Source organism: Chenopodium quinoa, unplaced genomic scaffold (genome assembly GCF_001683475.1).
Source record: "Chenopodium quinoa cultivar QQ74 unplaced genomic scaffold, ASM168347v1, whole genome shotgun sequence".
NCBI lineage: Eukaryota > Viridiplantae > Streptophyta > Magnoliopsida > Caryophyllales > Amaranthaceae > Chenopodium > Chenopodium quinoa.
The window spans coordinates 2,769,212-2,792,470 of record NW_018743448.1 but is presented as its reverse complement, the minus strand read 5'-3'; the positions used below and the strand labels follow the sequence as shown (position 1 = coordinate 2,792,470).

Sequence of the window (23,259 nt, the reverse complement as noted above, 5' to 3'; positions counted from 1 at the left end):
ATTTATATAATTTTTAAATAAATTAAATAATTATTAAAAATAAAAAAAAAACAATAAAAATATGAAAAATCAAAATACAACAGGGTATACGACTATACGGTTAGTAGGCCAGTAGGTCATAAACTTATAAATTTATAATCAAAATAAAAATATGTTGTCGTTGGATGAGTGCTTGAATATGTGGTAATATTATTGGCCTGTTGTGAGCCCCTGATGTTATCAATCTTGTCCTGTTGCTGCCAATTTGACATATGTATAAATTATAATAATGACTATAATGTATTATGAATTTATGATGATAAATTGATTGTTATTGTTATTATGTGTTAGCACTTGAATTGTTATTTTTATTGTAAATTTGTAATACAATTTAATCTGTTTGGGCTAATTATTTAAACTTTATTATAAGTTAATTAATGATGCATTATTTGACAATTTTTAGGGAAAAATGGTGTCTCATCATAAATCGCAAACTAAACCACTATTACGGTTTGGTTTGGTCCGATTTCAATACTAATATAGTTTTGTTTGGTTTGAAAAATTGACCAAACCGCAAGATTTGGTTTAGACTCAAACCGCACCAAACCAGACCGCGTTCACCCGTAAAGCGTCAATAAAACATATGTGACAAAATCAACCGTGAACCTAAACGAAAAAACAACAAAACTGAATAAACCAAACGGAAAGAAACCAGCACTCCACCCCTTCACATTTCGTCGCCGGAAAAAGTTTTCCGGTTGCCGGAATCTGCAAAATTATCCGATTAATTTTTACAGCCAAAAGTTACATCAATTCAATGAAAGTAGTGCGTTCACAGAGATGGGGTTATGTTCGTATAATCACCGGCACCATTGTTGGCGGCATTCTAGGGTTTTACGTTATGCATCGTGCTGAAATTAGCTACAAGGTTCTTCTTTCTTCCTCAGTTAATTTTTGTTGATTTTGATTTGTTTTTTAATTTGAATTTTGGGGTTTTGATTTTGGGATTGCAGGCAAAATGGGAAGAGAGATTGAGGAAGTATGAAGAAGAGAAGATGAGGAGAGAGAAAATGGAGTTTCAAGCTGATGATACTATTTATTTTTCTGATAATCTTTCTTCTAATCAAAGTGGTAATGAACAAAATGAGATTTGAATTAGTTACTTAATCAAAAAAAAAAAAAAAAAAAATTATGTTGAATCTGTATTTTGTTTTTGTTTTGGGATTGAAATTGTATTATTGTCGAATTTTTCGAGAAAGTAATACATGAGATTTTGATTATTGAATGACTCTTTGAATTGGCAATACTTTTGCAAAGTGTATGTATATATATAACTGTAGATGAATGTTTGAGAATGGTATAGTGTAAAACCCGAAGAATTATCTGGTATGGCTTAAGGAAGATGAATTTCCGAGCTCATCTGACGGATCCCAATCCAAAGACGACGAGTATATCTTTGAGAGTGTCATAGAGACCTCGGACATAGTTGGTCGAGCACTCATGTCTCGATCAACACATTTTGTTGCCTAATTGAGCCAATGTATATGCCAAATCCAAGGGGTATTCCCTTCCTAGATTCGAGTCTATGAATTCCATTAGCTTTTCCCTCACATTGTCCCCCTCGAACACTTTCCTGATTACCATGAATAGCAAATCATCTGCACCTCCCTTGTTAGTTCCTGATGGTTTTACTGCTGGTTTTCCTGATAAGAGCTCGAGAAGTACAACCCCGAAAGAGAAGACATCTAGTTTGGTTGTTACTGCTCCGTTTTCTATGTACTCAGGGGCTAAGTAACCGTGAGTTCCTACCACGTGTTTGGTTAAGTGTAATACCCCGTTTTCACTTTCATCTTGGATGGTTCTTGCTAGCCCGAAATTTGTGATCTTGGCACGGAAGTTGCTATCTAAGAGTACATTGCTGGTCTTGAGATTCTTGTAGATGTAAGGAGGATGAATGTAGCTATGCAAGTAGTTCAGGGCATCAGCTATGTTACAAGCTATTTGAACTCTTTGTTTCCAACTAAGAACAGGCGGGGAGAGTGAATCGTCGTCTGAAGATAGGTGCTTCTCTTGGCAAAAAAGCCAATCATCAAGTGAACCTTTCTCAGCATACTCAAATACCAAATAAGTGTTACCTTCATGGGTGCAATACCCAGATAATCGAGTTATGTTGGAGTGGTTGATACTCTTCAAAATATTAATCTCGTCATTAGGAACATTACCTTTCAAGACCTTGATTGCAGCTTCATCACCATTGAATTCGCCTCTAAACATAGAGCCCTTAATCCTATTTCCCTCACTGAAATTCCCTGTTGCTTTCTCTATTTCCTTAAACTTGTAAGCAGTCAATGACCCAATTGCAAGCTTCAATCCTTCCAAATCAACAGACGATGATCTCATGCTGATATGACTTGTAGTGGTATAAGATACAGGCGTGGGTGTGTAAAAGGATGATTCAGAAACCTTCTCACCTTTCTCTGTGGTCTTGTAGATTGGTAGCGGCTTCTTCTTTGAAGGGCGAATGAAGAAGCACCAGACTAGGAAGGCGCTAAGACCGAGCACCAAAACCCCAGCTCCAATCCCAATTCCTATAAACACCCCTTTGTTGTTAGAACTACCACCAGGACTAGGTCTAACAGGAGTAGATTGAGGAGGCGGAGCAGGGGAAGGAGACGGAAGGTTTATGCCAGTAGGAGCAGATGTTAAAGGCACTAAAATCGGCGTAAATGGGTAGATAACATCTTCAACTTTGAGCTCATTAGCATCCAATACACTCTGCTGATCAGCCCCAAACATTTTTGCAATCTGACCGACATTATCACCCCAGGTGACAAGGTAAGACAGCAGAAACTGAGACCTGAATCGCTTCGTCTGCTCAGCAGTAGGACAGGCACACATGATGGGCACCAGTAACTCATCCCCAATATGGAGATTAGTGACATTAATACGGTTCTGAGCTATCATAGCTTGGCACGTGCTTAACCCCTGATACGTATTGTTAGCTGTCGTGAAATACGTTTCACTCGCAGCCTGCAGCTTGTACCGCGCATTATGCTGGTAGTATGCAGTGCTGTTGCGGCCTCTTGTCCTACCACAGGAACAATGACCAGGCGGCCTGCAGGGATGGTGTCAACCTGGGATATATTATTGGCCTGGGCGATTCCTGGGGCGCTAGAGTTAAGGAGGAAGGCGATACTCGGGGGATTAGCATACGGCTGTTGTGATCTGAAGGTGATATAGGATGTGCAGGACCTGTTTCCATTGCACACAAAACCATTTGTGTGTTGTAGTTGTTGTTACAGTCTAGCTGATTGTTGTTTACATACGTCTGTTGCGAATTCGATTGCCGTATTTGGAATTGTAGAGTTGTGATTGTGATTAACACCAAAACTAATGAAGAGATTTTCATGGTTGTGTAATGGTGGATTGCTTTCTTTGAAATTGAGGTTGAGTTTGAAGAAAGATTGGGTTGTTGCTAATAAAGTAATAATGGTATTAATTGGTGGGCGGGGACTTTTTTGTCTATTTCAAACATCGTTGAAAAAGAGAGTATTAATGTGATTTAAATATACACTCTAAATTCCATTGAAAGTCTAAATTATAATTTTATTGTTAAAAAATTCATGTCATAATTAAATAAGTTTTAATTATTGATATGAATAATTTTTTATATTGGTGAGAATTGATGTGAAATTATTGGATATGCAGGTAGAAATATAGAAACAAGGAATCAATTTCGGCACTCCATTGACTAAGCACACTCCCTCATATAGTCATACTTCCTCCCCTGTCTGTCAGAGAAAAGTCATACTTCCTCTGTTAGAGGTTAATGAGACGTTTTGACTTTTAACAATATTTATAAACTTTTTTTTGACTAATATTTATTATTTATAAATCCTAAAAACATAGTTACGTGTGATTTTCTTAGACTTGTAATGTACATAATTGAAATTCATTTTTTTTACAATAGTATAATTAAAGTTATTTTCAAATGAAATTTTTGGATTGATAGACCTAATAAAACAAATGTGTCATCTAATTTAATACGGAAAAAGTACATATCAAATAGGAAAGAAATGTGGTCATATCATACTCCATCGGAAAAAAAAAAAAAAAAACAAAAAATAGAGCCATTATTGATGAAGTTCAAGCTGTAAAACCCAAATTTGGAATCAAAAAAATGTTCTTTCCTTCTATTTCAAATAGGCATTAGAATGAAATGGTTGGCGTTTCAATATATATTATGAAGTATTGTGCATTTTTGCTTAATTAATTAAAGTTTTTGAGGTGGTTCATGAGATGATATGTTCGCATCCCATGAGCACTACAAAATATCAAAGTAAGGAGTACTTTCATTTTTTTTGTTTCTTTTTCTTTTTGAACGTTAATATCTATAATTATAAATTAACAAAAGTACGTTATTCAAAAGTTCATACTTCTTATTATGAAACATATATTCCGTATTAATTCTTTCAAAAGAAAATCGTATTAATACAAGTTTAATAATAATTTACTTGATAACATTTATTAAATAAATTTGTTGATAAAATATTGTACATAAAATAATAAAACAGGTTCAAATGTGATTTTTATTTTTATTTTTTTATTTTATTTTTTTTTCTAATCTGAAATAAATAATAAAATTATAAGATAAGGTGAACTAAACATAGACTAATTTATATTGTACAAGTATAATATATTACTCCGGTCTAATTATCACCACAATTAAAAATTCTTTTGGTACCAAGTCATGAATAAAATAATAGAAACGAATTAATTTGGGATTATCATGTTATCATAATCCATTAATCCAGTTTATAATAATTAAACATGCCATGATAATGTGGGAATCCTATTAATATGGGCATATTGCATAGAATAAAATCGTTAATAATGGGTTGGCATAATAATACAAGGGGTGTGTGACGCGCTATTAGCATTGACATTGACTTTTTCCTCCAACCAAACAAAATTACAAAACTAATCCTCTCTCCTAATTTGATTGGTTAGATAGGGTGACAATTCTATGTGGGCCCTTATCATAAGACTATACACTATAGAACTCGTATGAAAGGAGTCATATAAACCACGGCTTGCACGGCAGAACTTCTTGTTTGTTGCGGCATTGAAAGAGGACCGACTCAAGTGACCAGTGACATTAGACCTGTTCAATGGGTTAGGGCCCATTTAAAGTCCTGACTCAATCCTTTTATAAAAGAGTTTTATCCATCCAATATTTAAATGGGATGGGCTTTTAAAGGATTATTAGATAAGGGTCTTTTAAATAATTGGGTCTATGTTAAACAGGCCTGAAATTGGGTAACTCTTATGATGCTTTTTTTATCCTATTTTTTCTGTTTTTAAAACTTCCTATCATCAAATTATGATATCTTGAAAATAAAAATTCTCAATTTCCCCCAAATTATGAACCCTTTAAAAAAATTCCCAGATTCTAAACCCTAAAAAAATCTACTCACGTCAATCTTCTTGCTGCTACTCTCAATCTTCAATTTATCACCCTTCTTCTTGCTCGCAATTGCAAAATCTCACAAGTCAAGCGACACTTTCGACTTCGATTTTGTCGATTGGCTGAGAATTCTCACTCCATCATAGGTAAGTTTGTTCTTAATTCAGTTTGCTTACACGAATTTGGTTGCACTTAGCGATTTGTTTGGTAGTTTTTGTGTCTTGCCCCATTTCTTTTTATTATTTTGATTGTTATTTGAAATTTTCATTTGGAATTAAGATCGTTTAATTCGTGAAAGCGAAACCCCTTGACTGCTTTTGTTTAAAAATTGGGATTTATAGTCGTGAAATTGCAATTGCCTGATTTTAATAGTATGCTTTCACGAATTTTATTAATCTTTTTGCAGTTGTAATCTGAAATTTTGATGTGACTTCGTAATACTAATATGACTTGATTGTAATAATGGAGTAATAATGAATAGATCTTCGTTGCATTCCACTTATTGTTGTTGTTCAGATGTAGTTCGAATTGTTGATTGAAATTAAGCAATTAAACTTTGTGTGTTTGCCGATTACTTTAATTTTGGTTGTGGGAGATGGAAATGTTATGTGGAAATGCTTCCCTTGCTTATCTCTAGTACTTTAGTGAATGTGATTGGATGATCATCTGAAAGATTGCTTTCTGATTATACTGTTTTTGTTCTGCTTCTGATGTAGTGGGTTAATAATTATTATTTACCTACTTTTGCAGTTTTTTTTAACCATGGAAAGTGAAGCAACTACAACGTCAATGCCGGTAGATGATGATACTGATGAATCTAATGTCGCCCGTAAGCGTAAAAGGAATAGGAAATCTAAAGTTTGGCAAGAAATGACGGAAGGAAAGAATGCAAAAGGTGAGCGAATTGCTATTTGTAAGCATTGTAAAGTGGAGTTAATTGCCCACAAAAATAGTGGCACATCTCATTTAATACGTCATTTGCTTGAAGTGTGTAAAAAACGAACTAATGGACTTCCACTTGGGGAGGCGGTTGATGATGAGGAAGAATTTGTTTTTGATATGAGTGAATTAAGAAAGGAGATTTTATTGTATGTTGTTGAAGGTTCTCATTATTTTTTAACCGTGGAAGGAAAAGGTTTTAGGCGGATAATGTTAAAGTCTAATTCTAAATTTTAAACCATTTAGTCGAACAACTTTAACTAGAGAAATTTTTTCTTTGTATGCCTCTTATAGAGAGAAATTAAAAAAAAATAAAATTGAGGAGTGCACCCGGACGAATATGTTTGACAACTGATAATTGGAAATCATCACACACTTGGAAACATTACATTTGCATAATCGCCCATTTTATTGATCATGATTGGAAACTTCATAAAAGGATCATTAAGTTCACATCATTGTCACCCCCTTTTGATGGACAAAGCATCTCCAAAGAGATTTTTATGTTTCTTAACCAATGGAATTTAGATGACAAAGTGCTTAACTTAACGGTTGAAAATACAAGTTACAATGATGTGATGGTTAAGCACATGAAAAATCTTCTTAGATCAAGGGGAATGTTGGTTAGTGGTGGTTGTTTTTTTCATATTAGATGTTGTGCTCATACCATCAATCTTATTGTCCAATCCGGTCTATCTTGTATTGAGAACATATTAGATAGGGTTAGAAACTTGGTAAAATTTGTTATAAGATCATCTTCTAGAAGCAAAGATTTTTCTAATATCGCTCAAAAGCATTTTCATTTAGAGGCTAAGAGGAAACTTCGTATGGACATGCAAGTTCATTGGAACTCTACATATATGATGCTTGATAATGTGCTTTACTATAAAGATGTGTTTATTCATTTGGGGTCATTACATGCAACTTTCAAGAGTAATGTGCCTTTGGAGGATGAATGGGATAAATTGAGTGTTGTTCACAAGTTTTCGAAACTTTTTTATGATGTTACATGTATGTTCTCGGCCAATAAGTCTTCAACTTCTAACATGTATTTTAAGAAAGCATGTATGGTGCATCGTCGTTTACTTGAGACATCGAAAGATCCACATGAATTTTTAGCTCAAATGGTGTTACCTATGTTGGAAAAATTTGACAAATATTGGTCCGAGTATAACATATATCTAGCTTGTGCAGCAATTCTTGACCCAAGGTTTAAGTTAAAGTTTGTAGAGTATTGTTTTGACAAGATATATGGTTTGGATGAGGCTATGTATAAAGTTGAAAAAGTGTTGAACACTTTAAGATCTTTGTATAATGAGTATAAGTTAACATTTTCAACTTCCCCAATTGTTGCTCCCTCTACTACAAGTAGTAGGATTGAAGATGAAAACTTTTTTGATGATTATCAAAGCTATAGTTCAAGAATTACAAGGACTAAAAAAAAAAGTCCCAACTTGAGTCATATTTGGAGGAATTGGAGCTTGATTTGAACATGGAGCTAGATATTCTAGAGTATTGGCAACAAAATGTAGTGAGATTTCCGGAGCTTGCAATATTGACACGAGATCTTCTAACGATTCTGGTTAGTACGGTGGCTTCCGCGTCGGCTTTTAGTGTGAGGGGGAAAATTATATCTCCTAAACGTAGCTCATTGAAACCCTCAATAGTTCAAGCCCTAGTTTGTGTTCAAGATTGGCGCCGTGATAAATATAACATCCCTTCAAAATTAGATCGTGATTCTAGCTTGGATGATGATGAGGCCGTTGATGATGGAGATGATGATGATGAGGTTGATGATAGTTTCCTATACTAGGTAATTGTTTTGATTTTTTTACCCTTATTAGTATAATCTTGCTGTTTTTCTTGGTATAAATTAGTTAATTTTGATTTTTCTTGGTAAGCTTATTACCTTTAGTTCTCTGCTTTTATATGTGTCTGCATTGTCTCTCTTTAAATGCACTTAATGCCAACATATTATAACACTCATTTTGGCTCTTATGCTTATAATTAGTGATTGACATTGATTTAACTAAAATTTTAAATGGTCTAATTATAGGAAGGGCAGCCTACCATGGAAAGGCCTGGAAGACTAAAGATTGCCCTTGGAGCTGCAAAAGGATTAGCATATTTGCATAGTTATAATATCTAATACCGAGTACGAAAATTGTCACTTTTACTTAATGGTGAAAACTCTCATAGTACTACAGTAGGTGATATGAACTATTTTCATAATACAATGTGCCGGATTTCAAATTTTATTGCTCGAGATTTATCCTGTACTTTTTCAGAGTTTTACAATACCAATATATTTTCATATAAAGCCTAACCCAGCCCAGCCCGACCCATTGAACAGGTCTTGTGAACATACCAAATTGGCAAAATTGTGTTTGGCACTTGTCAACTTGACTACTTAATTACTTATTGTCAAACGAGATTATTTACGTACAGGGGTGTTTAGTGGATATCGGGTTGTTAGTTTGGTAAGTCGAATTTTAATAAAGTAATCCTCCGTATTTTGTATTTAATATGATGTACTATGTACGAATTACTTCATCTTACTCCTTCTGTTTTTAAATACTTATTTTATTTTCTTATTTGAAAAGTTTTTATAATATTTAATTTATTTATATTAACTGGTGGACTGAACATAAATCATATTTTATTAATTTTATACCACAATTTTTTGTATGCGGCCTGCTGTACCGTGCGGCAGGGGTTACTCGAGTTACTCGCTCAGGGGTTACTCGAGTTGTCAGGGTTACTCGAGTTGTCAGGGTTACTCGAGTTACTCGGTCAGGGGTTACTCGAGTTGCCGGGTTTACTCAAGTTACTCGACCAAGGGTTACTTGAGTTACTCCTGACCGAGTAACCCCTCAAGTAACCCCTGACCGAGTAACCCTCGAGTAATTCATGACTGAACCCCTCAAGTAACCCCTGACCGAGTAACCCCTGAGTGAGTAACCCCTCAAGTAACCCCTGAGTGAACCCTCAAGTAACCCCTGAGTAAATCCTTACCGAACTCCTTAAACAACCCCAACTTGAATTACTCGAGTAACCCCTAACCGAACTCTTTAAATAACCCCTGACTGAGTAATTCGAGTAACCCCTGACCGAGTAACTTGAGTAACCCATGACCGAGTGACCTCTCGAGGCCTCGAGTAACCCCTAACTGAGTAACTCGAGTAACCCTTGACCGAGTAACTCGAGTAACCCCTCAAATAACCATTAGCTTGACCGAGTGAACCCCTCGAGTAACCCCTGTCCGAACCCCTCAAGTAACCCCTGACCGACTAACTTGAATAACCCCTAACTGAATAAGTCGGGTAACCCCTAACAAAATAACTCGGGTAACCCCTGCCACATGGTGTGGCCTGCTGCACCAAAAAGTTGTTGATTTCATATTCTCTCTCCACCAAATCTCTCAACTACTTTTATTTATTTTTTTTTATAATTTTTTTAATTCTTCCACATACCCTATTACCTCCACAATAAAGCATTTGTGATAATTTTTTGTCAATACTGACCTCAAATCGGTTTCAATGGACTAAAATAACCCCCAAAATATTAAAGAGCATGTCTTTTGCACAAAAATCAATTTTTTTTAAAAATTCCGTTAGATTTAATGATTTTTTTTATGGCAAGTGGTGAAATACAATTTCTAGAATTTTTTTGGTGGTAAAGTAAAACTTTGAGAAGTTATGGTGATAAAAATCAATTTCATTTTTTTATTTTTTTTATAAAAGTCAAAAAAAAAAAAAAAAAAAAAAAAAAAAAAAAAAAAAACTATGTATTACTCTGTAATGGTATTGAAAGAATTTAGATGTGATTAGCGGGATTGCAAGAAATTGTTTCTTACGGAGTAGTATGTATTGTATGAGTATATAAATTTATACAAATCAAGAGATGTTATACCTTAATTGTGGGAATCCTCTAACAATTTGTTTTCATCTTGTTGGAGATATTAGAATGCCAAATCTTGTTCCACTAATATTGGTCCACGGGATTGATCGGATCAATGTATATTACTCCCTCCATCCCTAATTTATTGTCCAATTTGACTTTTTACAAAAGCGTATATATCTCTAATTTTATATGCATAAAATTTATAAAAAAAATCATATTAATAAAATATATATTAAGACGATTTCAACAAAATCTCCCCATGAATATATTATCACTTATAGATTAACGAGAATTTATGATCAAAATTTTAAAAGTCTAACCACATATATGAAACGGGTCAATAAGTGAATATATTATCAATTATAGATTACATAAGAATAACGGGTCAAAGTTTTAAAAGTCTATAAGTGAATATATTATCACTTATAGATTACATAAGAAGGAACAACAATTTCCTCTCTTACGAGTACTTTTTTTTGGTTGTGACGTGTTTATTGGAAAGTCAAAAATGAAGGTTCTCCTTTTCTTTTCATGTCATACAAATAAACTCATAGATACTTATAAGATGTAAACTAGTGTGTGGTCCGAATAATACACCGTGTTTCATTGAATATAAATCAATATTATTTTAGCTATAAAATTATAAACAATATAGTAAAAAAGTGAACAATTATATCATATCATACCATAACACTAATAAATAAAGTCGGTCTCGCAGCCAAGGCACGAATCAGCGACACTTGGCATTTCAGTTTTTCGCCAAGTGTCGCGCCACGTAGGAGATAAATATGTATTATCGTGACACATATGATGCTAACTATGCGATTTTTGGATAGATTTTTTAAAATAAGATTGTTGTATAGAGTTTTATTATCAATAAAATTTTAATATTTCATATATACAAAATTAATCATAATTTTTAATAAATATCCTATAACTCAAAGCTATTTCCATCATCAAATTCATTTTAAATTTTTTTTTAAAATAAGATCTATTTATAATATATTTAATGACAAACTTTTATACGTAGCTGGCCATACCGTGTCACCAACTATTACAAGTGTTACTTCGTTAGTGCTATAGGAATTACTTGGCTAGTGTTATAGTGGTTACTCACTTAGTGTTATAGATAGGGGTTACTTAGTCATTGTTAGAGGTCACTCAGTTAATATCACAGGGTTACTCGGTCAGTTTTATAGGGGTTAAGAGAATCAGTAAAAATAAGTTTTAATTAGTAAAAATAATTTTAGTTCGGTAAAAATACTTTTAGTTTAGTGAAAATAATTTAAGTTCAATAAAAATTATTCCAAGTCAATAATAACATAGATATCTATTTACAAACAAAACTACAAAAGGTACACTATTATATAAATTCATATGATATCGTATGCCTAATTATCCTACATTATCCGAACGAATTATTTAACCGTATTTAACATTCAAGTAAAAATATTATCTTAAATTTTATCAACCATCTGGGCATCGCCCGGGCGCAAAACTAGTAACTGATATATAAAGCTAAACTTTTAGCCAGGCCAAGAGACAGTGACACTTGGCGTTTAATTTTTCGCCAAGTGTCGCGCCACGTAGGCAACAATTAAATATTAGTATGACATGTAATATTATCTATTTTTGTAGAAAATAAAAAAGATGATTTTCTATAGGATAGAAAAGTTTGATAGGTTTAGATAGATTATGTAGGATAAAATCGTTAGTTTAGAGTTTTATTTTCAATAAAATTTGGATAGATTTATAAGATAATTGTTGATTTAGAGTTTTATTTTCGATAAAATACCAATATTTTATATGTACAAATTAAATTATCACTTAATTTAAAAAATATTAAATTATTAAGTGACAAGACGTATAGAAAACGCGCTGATGTCGTTTGTAAACCTGCCAAAACTACTAATTGTTATATATATTTTATCAATATTATTATTGGGTGGTTATTAATCATGTGTAGTACATTGAAATAATAACAATTAATAAAATTTGATAAATTACATCGAACTACTTTACAAATATAATTAACAAGTGATCATTAATTCATGAGTATCGAAATGAAACAACATATATAGAAATATCTTACATTGAAATTGCACCATTGTTTTTCTTTTATACAGAGTATAGTTCTATAACATATACAAAGTATGTTGGTTTTTATATATATATAATTGCCTTTTATAGAATATGATGATTTGTACCAATAATACATGTTAATATTTAATGCATCCAAAATTAAGGATGATGAGTGTTTAGATGTTCTCAGGAAATTTATTCTTAAAAAAAAAATAAAAAAAAAATAAATTTTGATCCCAAGCAAACTACTAATGCTAAGCCTCCTATGCAAATCTATGTGGTGCGCCATTCAATAAACTATCTGGACATCGTCCGGGCACAACATTAGTAATAAGTAAAGAAACTAAATAAGCGCTCTCAAATTGATGTTTTATACAATGTACTCCGTGTATATACATATATAAACGATAGAGTTTTCTTGGAAAACGCTAAAGCCTAAACGATACAGAGCTAATTCCCACTTTTTAAAAAAAGTTTAAGAAAACTCCTTTTTTTTTTTTTTTTGGTTTGTTTGGGTGCAAACAAGGGGCTAAAAATTAACTACAGAGGAATGAAATGTGGCATAGCCACACTTACTATATCATTATGTAAAATACGACCTAAACCTAAAGTGGGACTTGTCAACCCAAATTTGTTGTTCTAAACCTTTCAAAATATGGACAATAGCTTGGTTATCAACCTGAACTTGGAGCTTCATCAATCACTATGCACTTGGGGCTTCATTAGTCACCATGCCCATTCTCTTTGCTAGCTCCAGACCATACTCTACGAGTCTACAACATCCAGCACCTCTGCTTTGAGTGTGATAGAAAACAAGAAAATCACACCAGAAAAAAATATACTCGTAAATTAATGATGACATATATATAAAAAAACAATTTAATGACGATTTTCAAAAAAAATGTTTAATGACAATTTTACCATATATATATATATATATAGGAGTTGGATCATGTGAAAACCAACCTTAAGCTGAAAACTAAAAACATAACCTCTTAACTGTAGATTGCGATCTACCATTAACCCATCAAATCTTACGGTCGAGATTTTTTCTCCATTTTTCATGCAAAATGTAATTTTAAATTTGATTTTCTCTTGCCAGCAACGACAACTCTCCATTCTCCAGCTTAAGCATACTCAACTTAAAATTTTTGAACCCAGGTATTCTCTCTCCTCAGATTCTAATTTTAAATTCCAAACCTTCTTGATTCATTTAAATGCAATCTATCTTCTTTAATTATAATAATTCGTTAAATTTGTGTTGAGCTCTGATCTTGCCTGTATATAAGCCTAAAATTCATTGAATCCTTGCTTATTATTTTCGTAATTGATTTTCATTTGATTTTCTTGATGTTCAATTGATTAATTTTGTGCTCAATTGGTTGATTTGATTAAAAACTAACAAGCAGTATTGTTGGATACGCAGCGTTGTTGTTATATGTGTAGCTTAGTGCACTGAAGGTGTTCGATGGAATGCCTGAACCAGTTGTGCTATTAGAAGGAGCTTAATTTGGCAGACAATGAAGGAGTTTGAAGGTGCTTGATGAGTTCTAATGTAATGATCTAGTTATAAATTATGAGTTCTAATGTAATGATCTAGTTATAAATTTGGCTAAATTAGAAAAAAACACCTGTTAAAAGACCTAATTTTGTTTTTAACACCTTAAGATTTCGAAGTTTAATTATAACACCTGTTAAAAAATAAAAATTTTGCTTTCACCACCTAAATTGGAACAACGTTAGAGGATCTGTTAGCTGGGCCCACAATAACGGCTATTTTTTCCAAACTGCTTTATATAGTTACGACATCCTTCACTAATGTAGAATTGTTGAGCTGATTACACAAAATTGCTTCACATTTTGCGAATTCTGACTAACAAATTGGCGAAATTGTTTGATTTTACCATCATTGTTTGGGGGACGTAGATATCAAATCAGGTAATTGCGTCAATAGCACTTTAGAAACCCTAATTTATCTTTCAAAAATAAGGCGTAAATTAATCTATATGTTGTTGACTTAAATGCATAATTAAGGTCGTATCTGGCAATAGTCATGTAATTCGTAAATAGTTAGGGTTCATTGTGTGTTAATTGTGCTGTAATTTGCGAGAAAATGAAATTAGGGTTCATTGTAGAAATAATTTGGGGGTTTTGATTTGTAGGAGTGACTGTTTAATTCCCTTGGTTCAATTGTATTTTTTTCATAGTACGAATGGTTTTGCTTATTATGGATGGCAAATTGGTGCAGGAAATGTCTTCTACAAGTTTCTCACCTTCAAAGGAGAAGAAGTGCAAATGTGGTGTTCCCTTTGCAAAGCTTACCAGTTGGACAAGGGAGAACCCTGGTCGTAAGTTCAGAACATGCAAGTTCTACGATCCTGTAACTGAGAGCAGAGGTTGTAAAGCATTTGAATGGGTGGATGAACAAGATGGGACAGCCTGGCAAACAGAGGTGATCAACAATTTGTTGCTAGATAAGAAACTGTTGAAGGGGGAAATTAGTGATTACAAGAGGGAAGTTGATGATCTTGGTGGACAGTTGAGGTGCTTGCTGAATGAAGTGGACAGGCTGAAAATGAAATGCAAGGCTTTAAACTCTGACAGGAACAAGATGAACAGAGAGATGCATGGAAGGAATGCTAGATCAGATCACTCTGTTCTTAGTCTTGCTGTTGGGATTAGTTTGGTCATATTAGTGATCCTTCTTATTAGGGGGTTTGTAATGCATTAAGTATAACTTGTAATGCTAGTAATTGCATGAAACAGTAATATGGTAATGTAATGATTTATAAGTGGCAGTGAACCACTATTGCAAGCAAACTAATGTACACAATTATGAAAGCAAAGAATTAAGTAAGTACCTAAGTAGTTGATATTGCATTTAAGTTGTTGATCAAATTTGTTGTTGCAGTGCCTAACAAAATTGGCTGGTAAAGCCTTAAAGCAAAGTATTAATTTAACAAAACAGGATCCTTGTCCTATACCCAAAAGTAAAGCTACAAATATTGCAACTGATTGTTCAGAAAATACAACCAACAACTAAAGTTCAGAAAAACAATTCAAACATCATTGTGTCAGCCCTCCTTGTCTGGAAGTCAGCAGCTTAGCCCTCCTTGTCTGCACTCCAGTAGCATTGGGTTCAGGTTGGCTGGAAGAGGGGGTGGTGTGATGCTTGGCTTGTGGCTGCCCTTGTTGACTGTGTGAACCTTTCCTCTTACTCAATGGTTCACAGCCAGGTTGCTCTTGGGGAAAAGTCCTATTCCCAATGCTGTTTGGACCAGCCCCTATTGCACTCTGTTTATTAAACACAAATACCAATAAACAAGTATCAACATCCAATTTCATCACAAATTTTAAAAGAAAAGTTACAAATCCAACAGCATACCTTCTTAGCAGCTTTGATCTCCCTCTTCTTCCTTTGCTCAACTACCCAAGGTGAATTTAAAGGAGGCCTTCCTGCAGTTCTCTGCTCAGTTGGTTCAGGTTCATGTGGGCCCTTGCAAGTCTTGGGATAGTGGCCAAATCCACCACAAATCCTACACTGACTTTTCCTCCTCTTTCTTCCCTGCTCCCCTCCTGTTGCAGATGTTCCCTCCCCAGGTTCCAGCTTCCTCTTCTTCTGTTTAGGTCTTCCAGGCTGCTGTTTGAATGCTGGTGGATGAGGCTCTCTCATGTTCACTCTCTCCCAATGCTTTGGGCCTGGCATAGGTTGAATTGCAGGCTCATATGCTGCTCTGTAAGTGTCCATAGTGTAATAGGGGTGGACAAACTGCTCAGCATCAACCCTCTGATCCATTATGCATGCAAATGCATGAATACATGGGATGCCTGTTAATTGCCAGTGATTGCAGGAACAAGACCAATTTGGCAAGTCAACTAGAACCTGGTCATCATTCAGCTGCACTTCATAAGTGTCATCCCTGGCAGCTTCAATTATGCAATTCCTAGCCACATAGCTCATCCTCTGAAATAGCTTATGCACATATGGAGTGATGTTGGTTGTGATTTCCTTGGAGTCCTCCCACTTCTCATTATTTCTCCTCATCATGTACCTCCTCATCCATTCCATTTGGGTGAGGATAGGTTTGTCTCTTGCATCTCTGATAACAGAGTTGAAAGTCTCACACATGTTGTTTAGTAACATGTTGGACCTGCAACTGTCACTGAATGCATGTCTGCACCAGTGATGAGTGGGGATGTTCTCCAAATAATTGTAAGCATCCTCATCAAGCTCCCTAATCTGTTGCATGGCTATCTGAAACTCAACCTACAACCACAACAGGAACATTATCATGAAAGAATAACATACACAACTGTTGTTGCTCTTATTCTGCTTTTATACACAACAGGAACATTATTACATGAAGTAGGTACATGAACAGGAACAATATCATGCATTTACTTATTCAAAATAATTTAAGGTCACCTAGAGACTTACAAATGTTGTTGCTCTTGCAGCACTCCAAAAGAGCTCTTTGAAAACTGATCCAGTGAACTTCAACTTGAAATTTGCCCAAATGTGCCTAACACAGAACCTAGTCTCTGCATTAGGCACAACTTCAGACAGAGCTTCAACCAGTCCCTGTTTAACATCATCAACAATTACTTGTCACACTTCAAACAATAAAGAACAGGACAGAAAATAAGACTACAATAATCAAAACAATATTACCTTCTGCCTGTCTGACATGAAGGTGAAGCCTGCCCCATCTGCACTTCCAATGCATTGCATCAAGGATTCCAGAAACCAGACCCAAGTCTCCCTGTTTTCAACCTCACAAGTTGCCCAAGCAATGGGGTAAATGCTGTTGTTCCCATCCTTGGAGACTGCAACTAAAATCTGGCCTGGATAACCTCCTTTCAAGTGGCAGCCATCCACCCCTATAATTGGCCTACAACCCTTCAAGAACCCATCCTTCAAAGGCCTTAAACAAATAAACATCCTCATAAACAAGGGAGGCTCAGGCTTTTCAATGCCATCAATCACAACATTACAACCAGACCCAGGGTTGTATTTCAGTACAGCCTTCCCATAATCCCATACCCTAGCATATTGCTCTCTTGCTGAACCAAAAATGATCAACTTAGCTCTACATCTTGCCATCCAAGCCCTGTAGTAGGTCACTTCTACCCCCAAGTCATGAAGCACCCTATCCTTGATTTGCTTAACCTTCCATGATGGGTTAGTTCTGAAATCCTCAAGATACCTCTCAGCAATGAACTCTGCTGTGACCTTCTTGTTCTCCCTGCTTCTCACACATTTATGCTCCAACTTCATGGTTTTTATTTGCCAAGTCTGTTGTCTTTTTAACTTAGTAGCATGGATCTTGAAACTACACTTCACTCCACCCCTGCATATACACAAAGGCATCCTACTTGTCTTTGTGTCAAACTTGCACCCACACCTATTCCTACACTGAATAGTAATCCTAGTACTATCATTGTGTAAAAAATAGTACTCATACCTATTCTGTATGGCATGCACTCTTAAAGCTTTCCTCAACACTGTAGCATTGCTAAACCTAAGCCTATGAACAAGTACAACAGGCTTTGAGAAGTCAGATTTGTCATTAAACCATGGACTTTTGTCCTCTTCATCAGATGAACCATCCAAGCTCCTTAGGTCATCTGATTCTCCCTCAATTTCTTCTTGTAGTTGTACCTCATTCACATCCAAGTTATCTGTCAACCTTGCCTTTGGATCCTTGGAAACCCCCTCATCATGTACATCAAACTGCTTCCCAAGACTTCTTGTTACCTTAGCTAAAATTTCTTCAGAATTCTGCACAAACCACCTCTCATCCCCACTGTCATACTCCTCCTCTCCAGGCTCCCAAGTTATGTCAATCTCACTCCCATCACTTGAAGAAAAATCATCTTCCCTCCCAGTCTCACTGCCCTCACTACTATCCTCAAAAATCAATCCTTTGCCTACATATTTTTTTTTTCCCTTTCCCTTATCCAACACCTTCACACTGCCAGAACCCCTTTCAAGCTTAGCTTTACCCTTTTGTTTCCCCTTACTCAACAACTTCCCTTTACCAGGAACCCCCTTAATCTCAACAGAAACCCCTTCAACCCTTTCTATCCCATGTCTAGATCTAGGTTTAGGAGATTCTTCACCCTCCCTCACCTTAGGCTCATTTTTGTTAATTCTTGGGCTCTTCCTAACTACAGCAGGCTTACCTGAACTTTTCTTCCCCTTTCTCTCAGCCTTTACTGGAGTGGACTGGGCCTGGATCTCATGTATGGGCCTTAATGTTTCATTAGCAGTCACAAATACTTCAACATACCCTTCCCCATTCACTGTCTCCAGCAGCCCCTTCACTTCCTCTTCATTTACTAACTCCCTTCTCCCTGTGTTAAAGGTCCTACCTCTTTCTTTATACCAAAGTCTGTAGTTAGGTGGGACATGGACATTAAAGTTCACAAACCCATGCACAGCAGCTACCCTCAAATAATGCAAATCTATCTTATCCACTACCACATCCCTCCTCCAATAACATAACCCACCACACCAACAAAGCAAATGCTTTGATTTTGACACTTGTTTAGTAACAAAAGCACCCCCTACTCTAAATACTATATCAATTAATCCATCTTCGTTTTCGGCCATTTTTCTACCTAATAAACAAATGCAAAGCAAATCAATAAAACCCAACATAGCTAACCCCATTACACAGTCAACCGCAATACTTTAATCAACAAAATCAAACATATTTAAACCAACACAATGACAAACCAGTCAACAGTCAATAAAATCAATGATTTAAACTAAATAATTCACACATTACACTAAATCATACTTAATTTAATCAAATTCAACTTTAATTACAAATTAACCCATTTTACTGTTCTTAGGGTTCCTAATTTTTTTTCCCAAATTACCCTACTACACCCACACAAATGGCATAATGCAGCACACAGTACTTGTTGAAAACTACCTTAAAGGGTTCGAAAGGTACCTGTATTGGAATCTTACTCCTGTTGCTGTCAGAATCCACGAAAAAGTCCAAGCTTTTTGGATGTTGGAAATGGCGGACGGAATCTCGCTGACTTGTTTCGCTCCAATATTGACACCTCCTCTTCCAACTCAATTTCTCAATCACAATAATCAGTATAGGGTTTGAATGTTCGCAGTAATTTTGGTTGTTCAAGATTTGCAGACGAAATTCAATGAAGCAAAATTAGTTGGGTGGTAATAAATGACAGAGAAGATAAATTCGAATTGAAGGGGATGGAATTTGGAGGGTAAACGACTATGTGGGCCCCACCAAAAAATTCCGTCACAGTTTCTGTTATCTGGTGGTGAAAGCAAAATTTTTATTTTTTAACAGGTGTTATAATTAAACTTCGAAATCTTAAGGTGTTAAAAACAAAATTAGGTCTTTTAACAGGTGTTATTTTCTAATTTGGTGTCTATGTTATAAAAAATGATATCTATGTTATTTAAAAATGTATCTGTATTTAAAAGGTTTCTATATTATAAGGTCACTATGTATTTAAAAAGGTATTTATGTTATTTAAAAGGTTTTTACATTATAATGTCATTATATTTTTAAAAAGGTATCTATGAAATTTTTGGGTTGTATTTCAACCGTCAGATTATCTTATTAATCATCAACGGCTGAGATTTGTTGTTTTTAGTTTTCACCGTAAGCCTTGTTTACAGCGGAACGCTCCCGTATATATATATATATATATATATATATATATATATATATATATATATATATATATATATATATATATATATATATATATATATATATATAGAGGAAGGCTCATGTAAGAACCCTCCTCTATAAAAGAACTCTTTTGTATATAAGAACCAATCAGGGCCGTTGATTGAATATGATCTAACCGTTCTAATGCAACCTTAATAATGGCGTTTTTGTAAATTTCGTAACTAATATACCTCTTTCTTCTTCAGCTTTCCTGTATCACTTTCTCTCTCCAATATTCTCTCAGTTCTTTGTCTTTCTCTCTCTTCCTAATCTAATACTAAGAGTCTCCACCTATTTTGATCAAATTGGCAGAATTCTTCATCAAAGTGTTGTAAGTTCTGCAATTTCATCATCAAAATCTTTTTTGTTATTTCGAATTTCCGCATTGCACATAGTATGTTGTACAATGTTGAATTTTTGGGCGAAATTTCAGATTATATTTTTCGATTTTTTGGGCGAAATTTCAGAGAATATGTTGAATATTTTTGCTGAGTTTGCTATTATCATTCAATTTTCGATTATTTTTGCTGAGTTTTTTAGCATTTTTTATGCGAAATTCATCATTTTTTACCCGAATTTGTTGCGATTTTTTGTGTGATGTTGCTGCAATTTCAGATGCGATTTCTTACTTCAATTTTGATGCTATTTTGTTGTGTTTTTTATGGCGATTTTTCTCAAAATTTTCCCAGATTTTTTCTCAAAATTTTGATGCTATTTTACCGTTTTTGTTCATTTTATGAGCAATTGTTTGGTTGATTTCTGTGCAATTTTTGTTCCATTGTTTGATTATTTATCTGTTCGAAAAATGCAATCTAATCGTTCGACAAATTGCAATTCATCAGTTTTTTCTTTTTATTTTTTATTTTTTATTTTTTGTAATTGCGATTTCATCTTTTAATTTTGTCCGAATTAATTAGTTCGAGTTTTGCGATTTCACCAGTTTGATTTTTTGCGATTTCATCAATTCGAATTCATCATTTCGAAAATTTGCAATTAATCAGTTCGATTTTTGTTTGATCTTTTTTCGATTTGATACATATGTGTTCGATTATAAGACTGTTCATCCTATTAGTTTTTTTTTTTATTTTTTTTTCTTCTTCTTAAGGTTGATGTATTTCAAATTTCGATTATCTGCAATTATTTTATGATTTCTTTTATTGCTACAATTTGTGTTTTGAAATTAGGTTTTTGCATATTCATGGATTTAGATGATGTTGAACATAATTCTCCTTCTTCCTGTGTTACTCATTCAGGTAGTTTTAATTGTTTTTAATGTTTTAATTTCAATTTACTTACATGTTCTAAACTTTACTTACATGCTCTAAAGTTTTTATTCTATGTTCTAAATTTTTCCAGCTATATTCTAAAGTTTACCTATGGTTTATTATATGTTCTAAAATTTTTTCACTTAATTCTAAAGTTTATTGTTTATATTATAAAGTAATTCATTATGTTCTAAATTTTTTCACTTTATTCTAAATTTTATTATGTATGTTATAAAGTAATTCACTATGTTCTAAAGCAATATGTTATAAGTATGTCCTTGATTTACTATGTTCTAAAGTTTATCCTTAATGTTCTAAAGTTTTCTCTGTATGTTCTAAATTTTTTTATGTATCTTTCTCTTTATGTTTTAAAGTTTATTTTTTTATGATCTAATGTTTTCTTCATATTCTATGACTTTCATTGTATGTTCTAAAGTTTACCTTCTAGTTTTAAATTTTACTTTTTATGTTCTAATGTTTACTTTCATGTTCTAATGCAATTGGTGTTATTTATCGTACTCCTGAGGTTGTTGGATCATTTAGCCCCGATGGTACCACTAAGGAATGGATTCCAAGTGTTCCCGAGGAGTTAAAACCCAGTCTGGGGATAATATTTAAAGATCCCGAAGAGGGTCTTAGTTTTTACAAAGCATATGCAAATGTCGCTGGGTTTACTTCTAGGAAATCTCCTACTAAAAAGAAGAAGGATAACAAATATGTAATTGCTTTTCAATATGGAGTTTGCAATACGGAAGGTTTCAGGGCAATAAGAACTTATTGCCCAACAAACAGTGATGAAGAAGAAAAAGTTCGTATTACTAGGAAACGTTTAGTCACTCGTGTAGGATGCAATGCTCACATATGTATGAGGTATGATGCCGGAAAGTATGTTGTAACTCATTTCATAGAAGAACATAATCATTCTTTATATACTCCAAGTTGTGCAAAATTTCTAAATAATAATAGAAAAATGCATATTATGCAAAAGAAGTTGATTGTTGATAATTCAAAGGTGATTTATTTTTATGTGCTAAATAATGTTTTCTTTGTATGATTTACTATGTTCTAAAGTTGATACTTAATCATAGTAATTTTTTTTTCTTCTTCTTGTAAACAGGTAAATGTTGGTCCAGTGAGGTCTTCTACTATGATGAAAGAATTAGCTGGATCACATGATAATGTTGGTGCATGTAAACAAGATTTCAAAAACTTTTATAGAGATTTGAAGGCTTATATTGATGGATCAGATGCCCAAATGTTTGTGGATAATTTTCAAAATAAGAAATTGCTCTGGAGTGCATTTTTTTTTCCTATGATGTTGATGAAGAAGATAGACTTTGTAGAGCTTTATGGGTTGATTCTACTTATCGAAAAAGTTATGCACTTTTTGGTAATATGGTTTCTTTTGATACCACATTCAAAATAAACAGGTGATGTTCTAAATGTAGATTTCTTTCATAATCTAACTAATATTTTACTTTTACATCTTAATTTTTTAAACATATGTTCTTATATTCTAAACATTATGCCTTGTGTTCCTAAACAAATATCAATCATATTTTGATGTTCTAAACATATATTCCTTTCTGTTTTAAATTATGTATGTCTTATGTTCTAAACATATATTACTGATGTTTTAAACAAATATTGCTGATGTTCTAAACATATATGTCTTATGCTCTAAAATATATCCATCATGCTTTTTTTGTTTTAAACATTATGCTTTTGTGTTTTACACTTTATGCTTTGTGTTCTAAACTAATATCCATCATGTTCTGATGTTCTAAACATTATGTCTTGTGTTCTAAATATTATTTTTATATGTTCTAAAGTTTACTTATTAGGTTTTAAAGCTTCACTCTATATTCTAAGTTTATTGTTTATGTTTTAGAGTAAT

At 33.8% G+C, this 23,259-nt stretch overlaps 2 protein-coding genes and 1 pseudogene across 3 annotated transcripts; 1 reads left to right on the top strand and 2 right to left on the bottom strand.

Moving 5' to 3' along the window:
- Positions 1-1,145: 1,145 nt before the first annotated feature.
- LOC110739295 lies at positions 1,146-3,511 on the bottom strand (annotated as a pseudogene).
- Positions 3,512-13,339: 9,828 nt separating this feature from the next.
- LOC110739294 lies at positions 13,340-15,211 on the top strand. 2 transcript variants are annotated; one of them, XM_021919761.1, is made up of 3 exons: positions 13,340-13,531; positions 13,797-13,925; positions 14,619-15,211. In XM_021919761.1, the coding sequence occupies exons 2-3, from the start codon at positions 13,914-13,916 to the stop codon at positions 15,099-15,101; spliced, it is 495 nt and encodes a 164-aa protein (XP_021775453.1). In that variant the 5' UTR covers positions 13,340-13,531; positions 13,797-13,913; the 3' UTR covers positions 15,102-15,211. The 2 variants fall into 2 exon arrangements, with proteins under 2 accessions (XP_021775453.1, XP_021775454.1); XM_021919762.1 differs by having other exon boundaries at positions 13,341-13,531; positions 13,797-13,906.
- Positions 15,212-15,219: 8 nt separating this feature from the next.
- On the bottom strand, positions 15,220-19,308 carry LOC110739293. The gene is made up of 4 exons (XM_021919760.1): positions 17,043-19,308; positions 16,809-16,952; positions 15,756-16,637; positions 15,220-15,664 (listed from the first exon to the last, which is right to left on the bottom strand). The coding sequence occupies exons 1-4, from the start codon at positions 19,044-19,046 to the stop codon at positions 15,437-15,439; spliced, it is 3,258 nt and encodes a 1,085-aa protein (XP_021775452.1). The 5' UTR covers positions 19,047-19,308; the 3' UTR covers positions 15,220-15,436.
- Between the last annotated feature and the right edge of the window lie 3,951 nt (positions 19,309-23,259).

Bases quoted from the DNA above. Each gene is read 5' to 3' on its own strand.
- LOC110739293 (XM_021919760.1), bottom strand. From the start codon at position 19,046: ATGGGGTTAGCTATGTTGGGTTTTATTGATTTGCTTTGCATTTGTTTA. The intron at 16,638-16,808 runs GTAAGTCTCTAG...TTGTGGTTGTAG, and splicing joins CTGCAAGAGCAACAACATTT to GTTGAGTTTCAGATAGCCAT. The intron at 15,665-15,755 runs GTATGCTGTTGG...TTTAATAAACAG, and splicing joins AGATCAAAGCTGCTAAGAAG to AGTGCAATAGGGGCTGGTCC.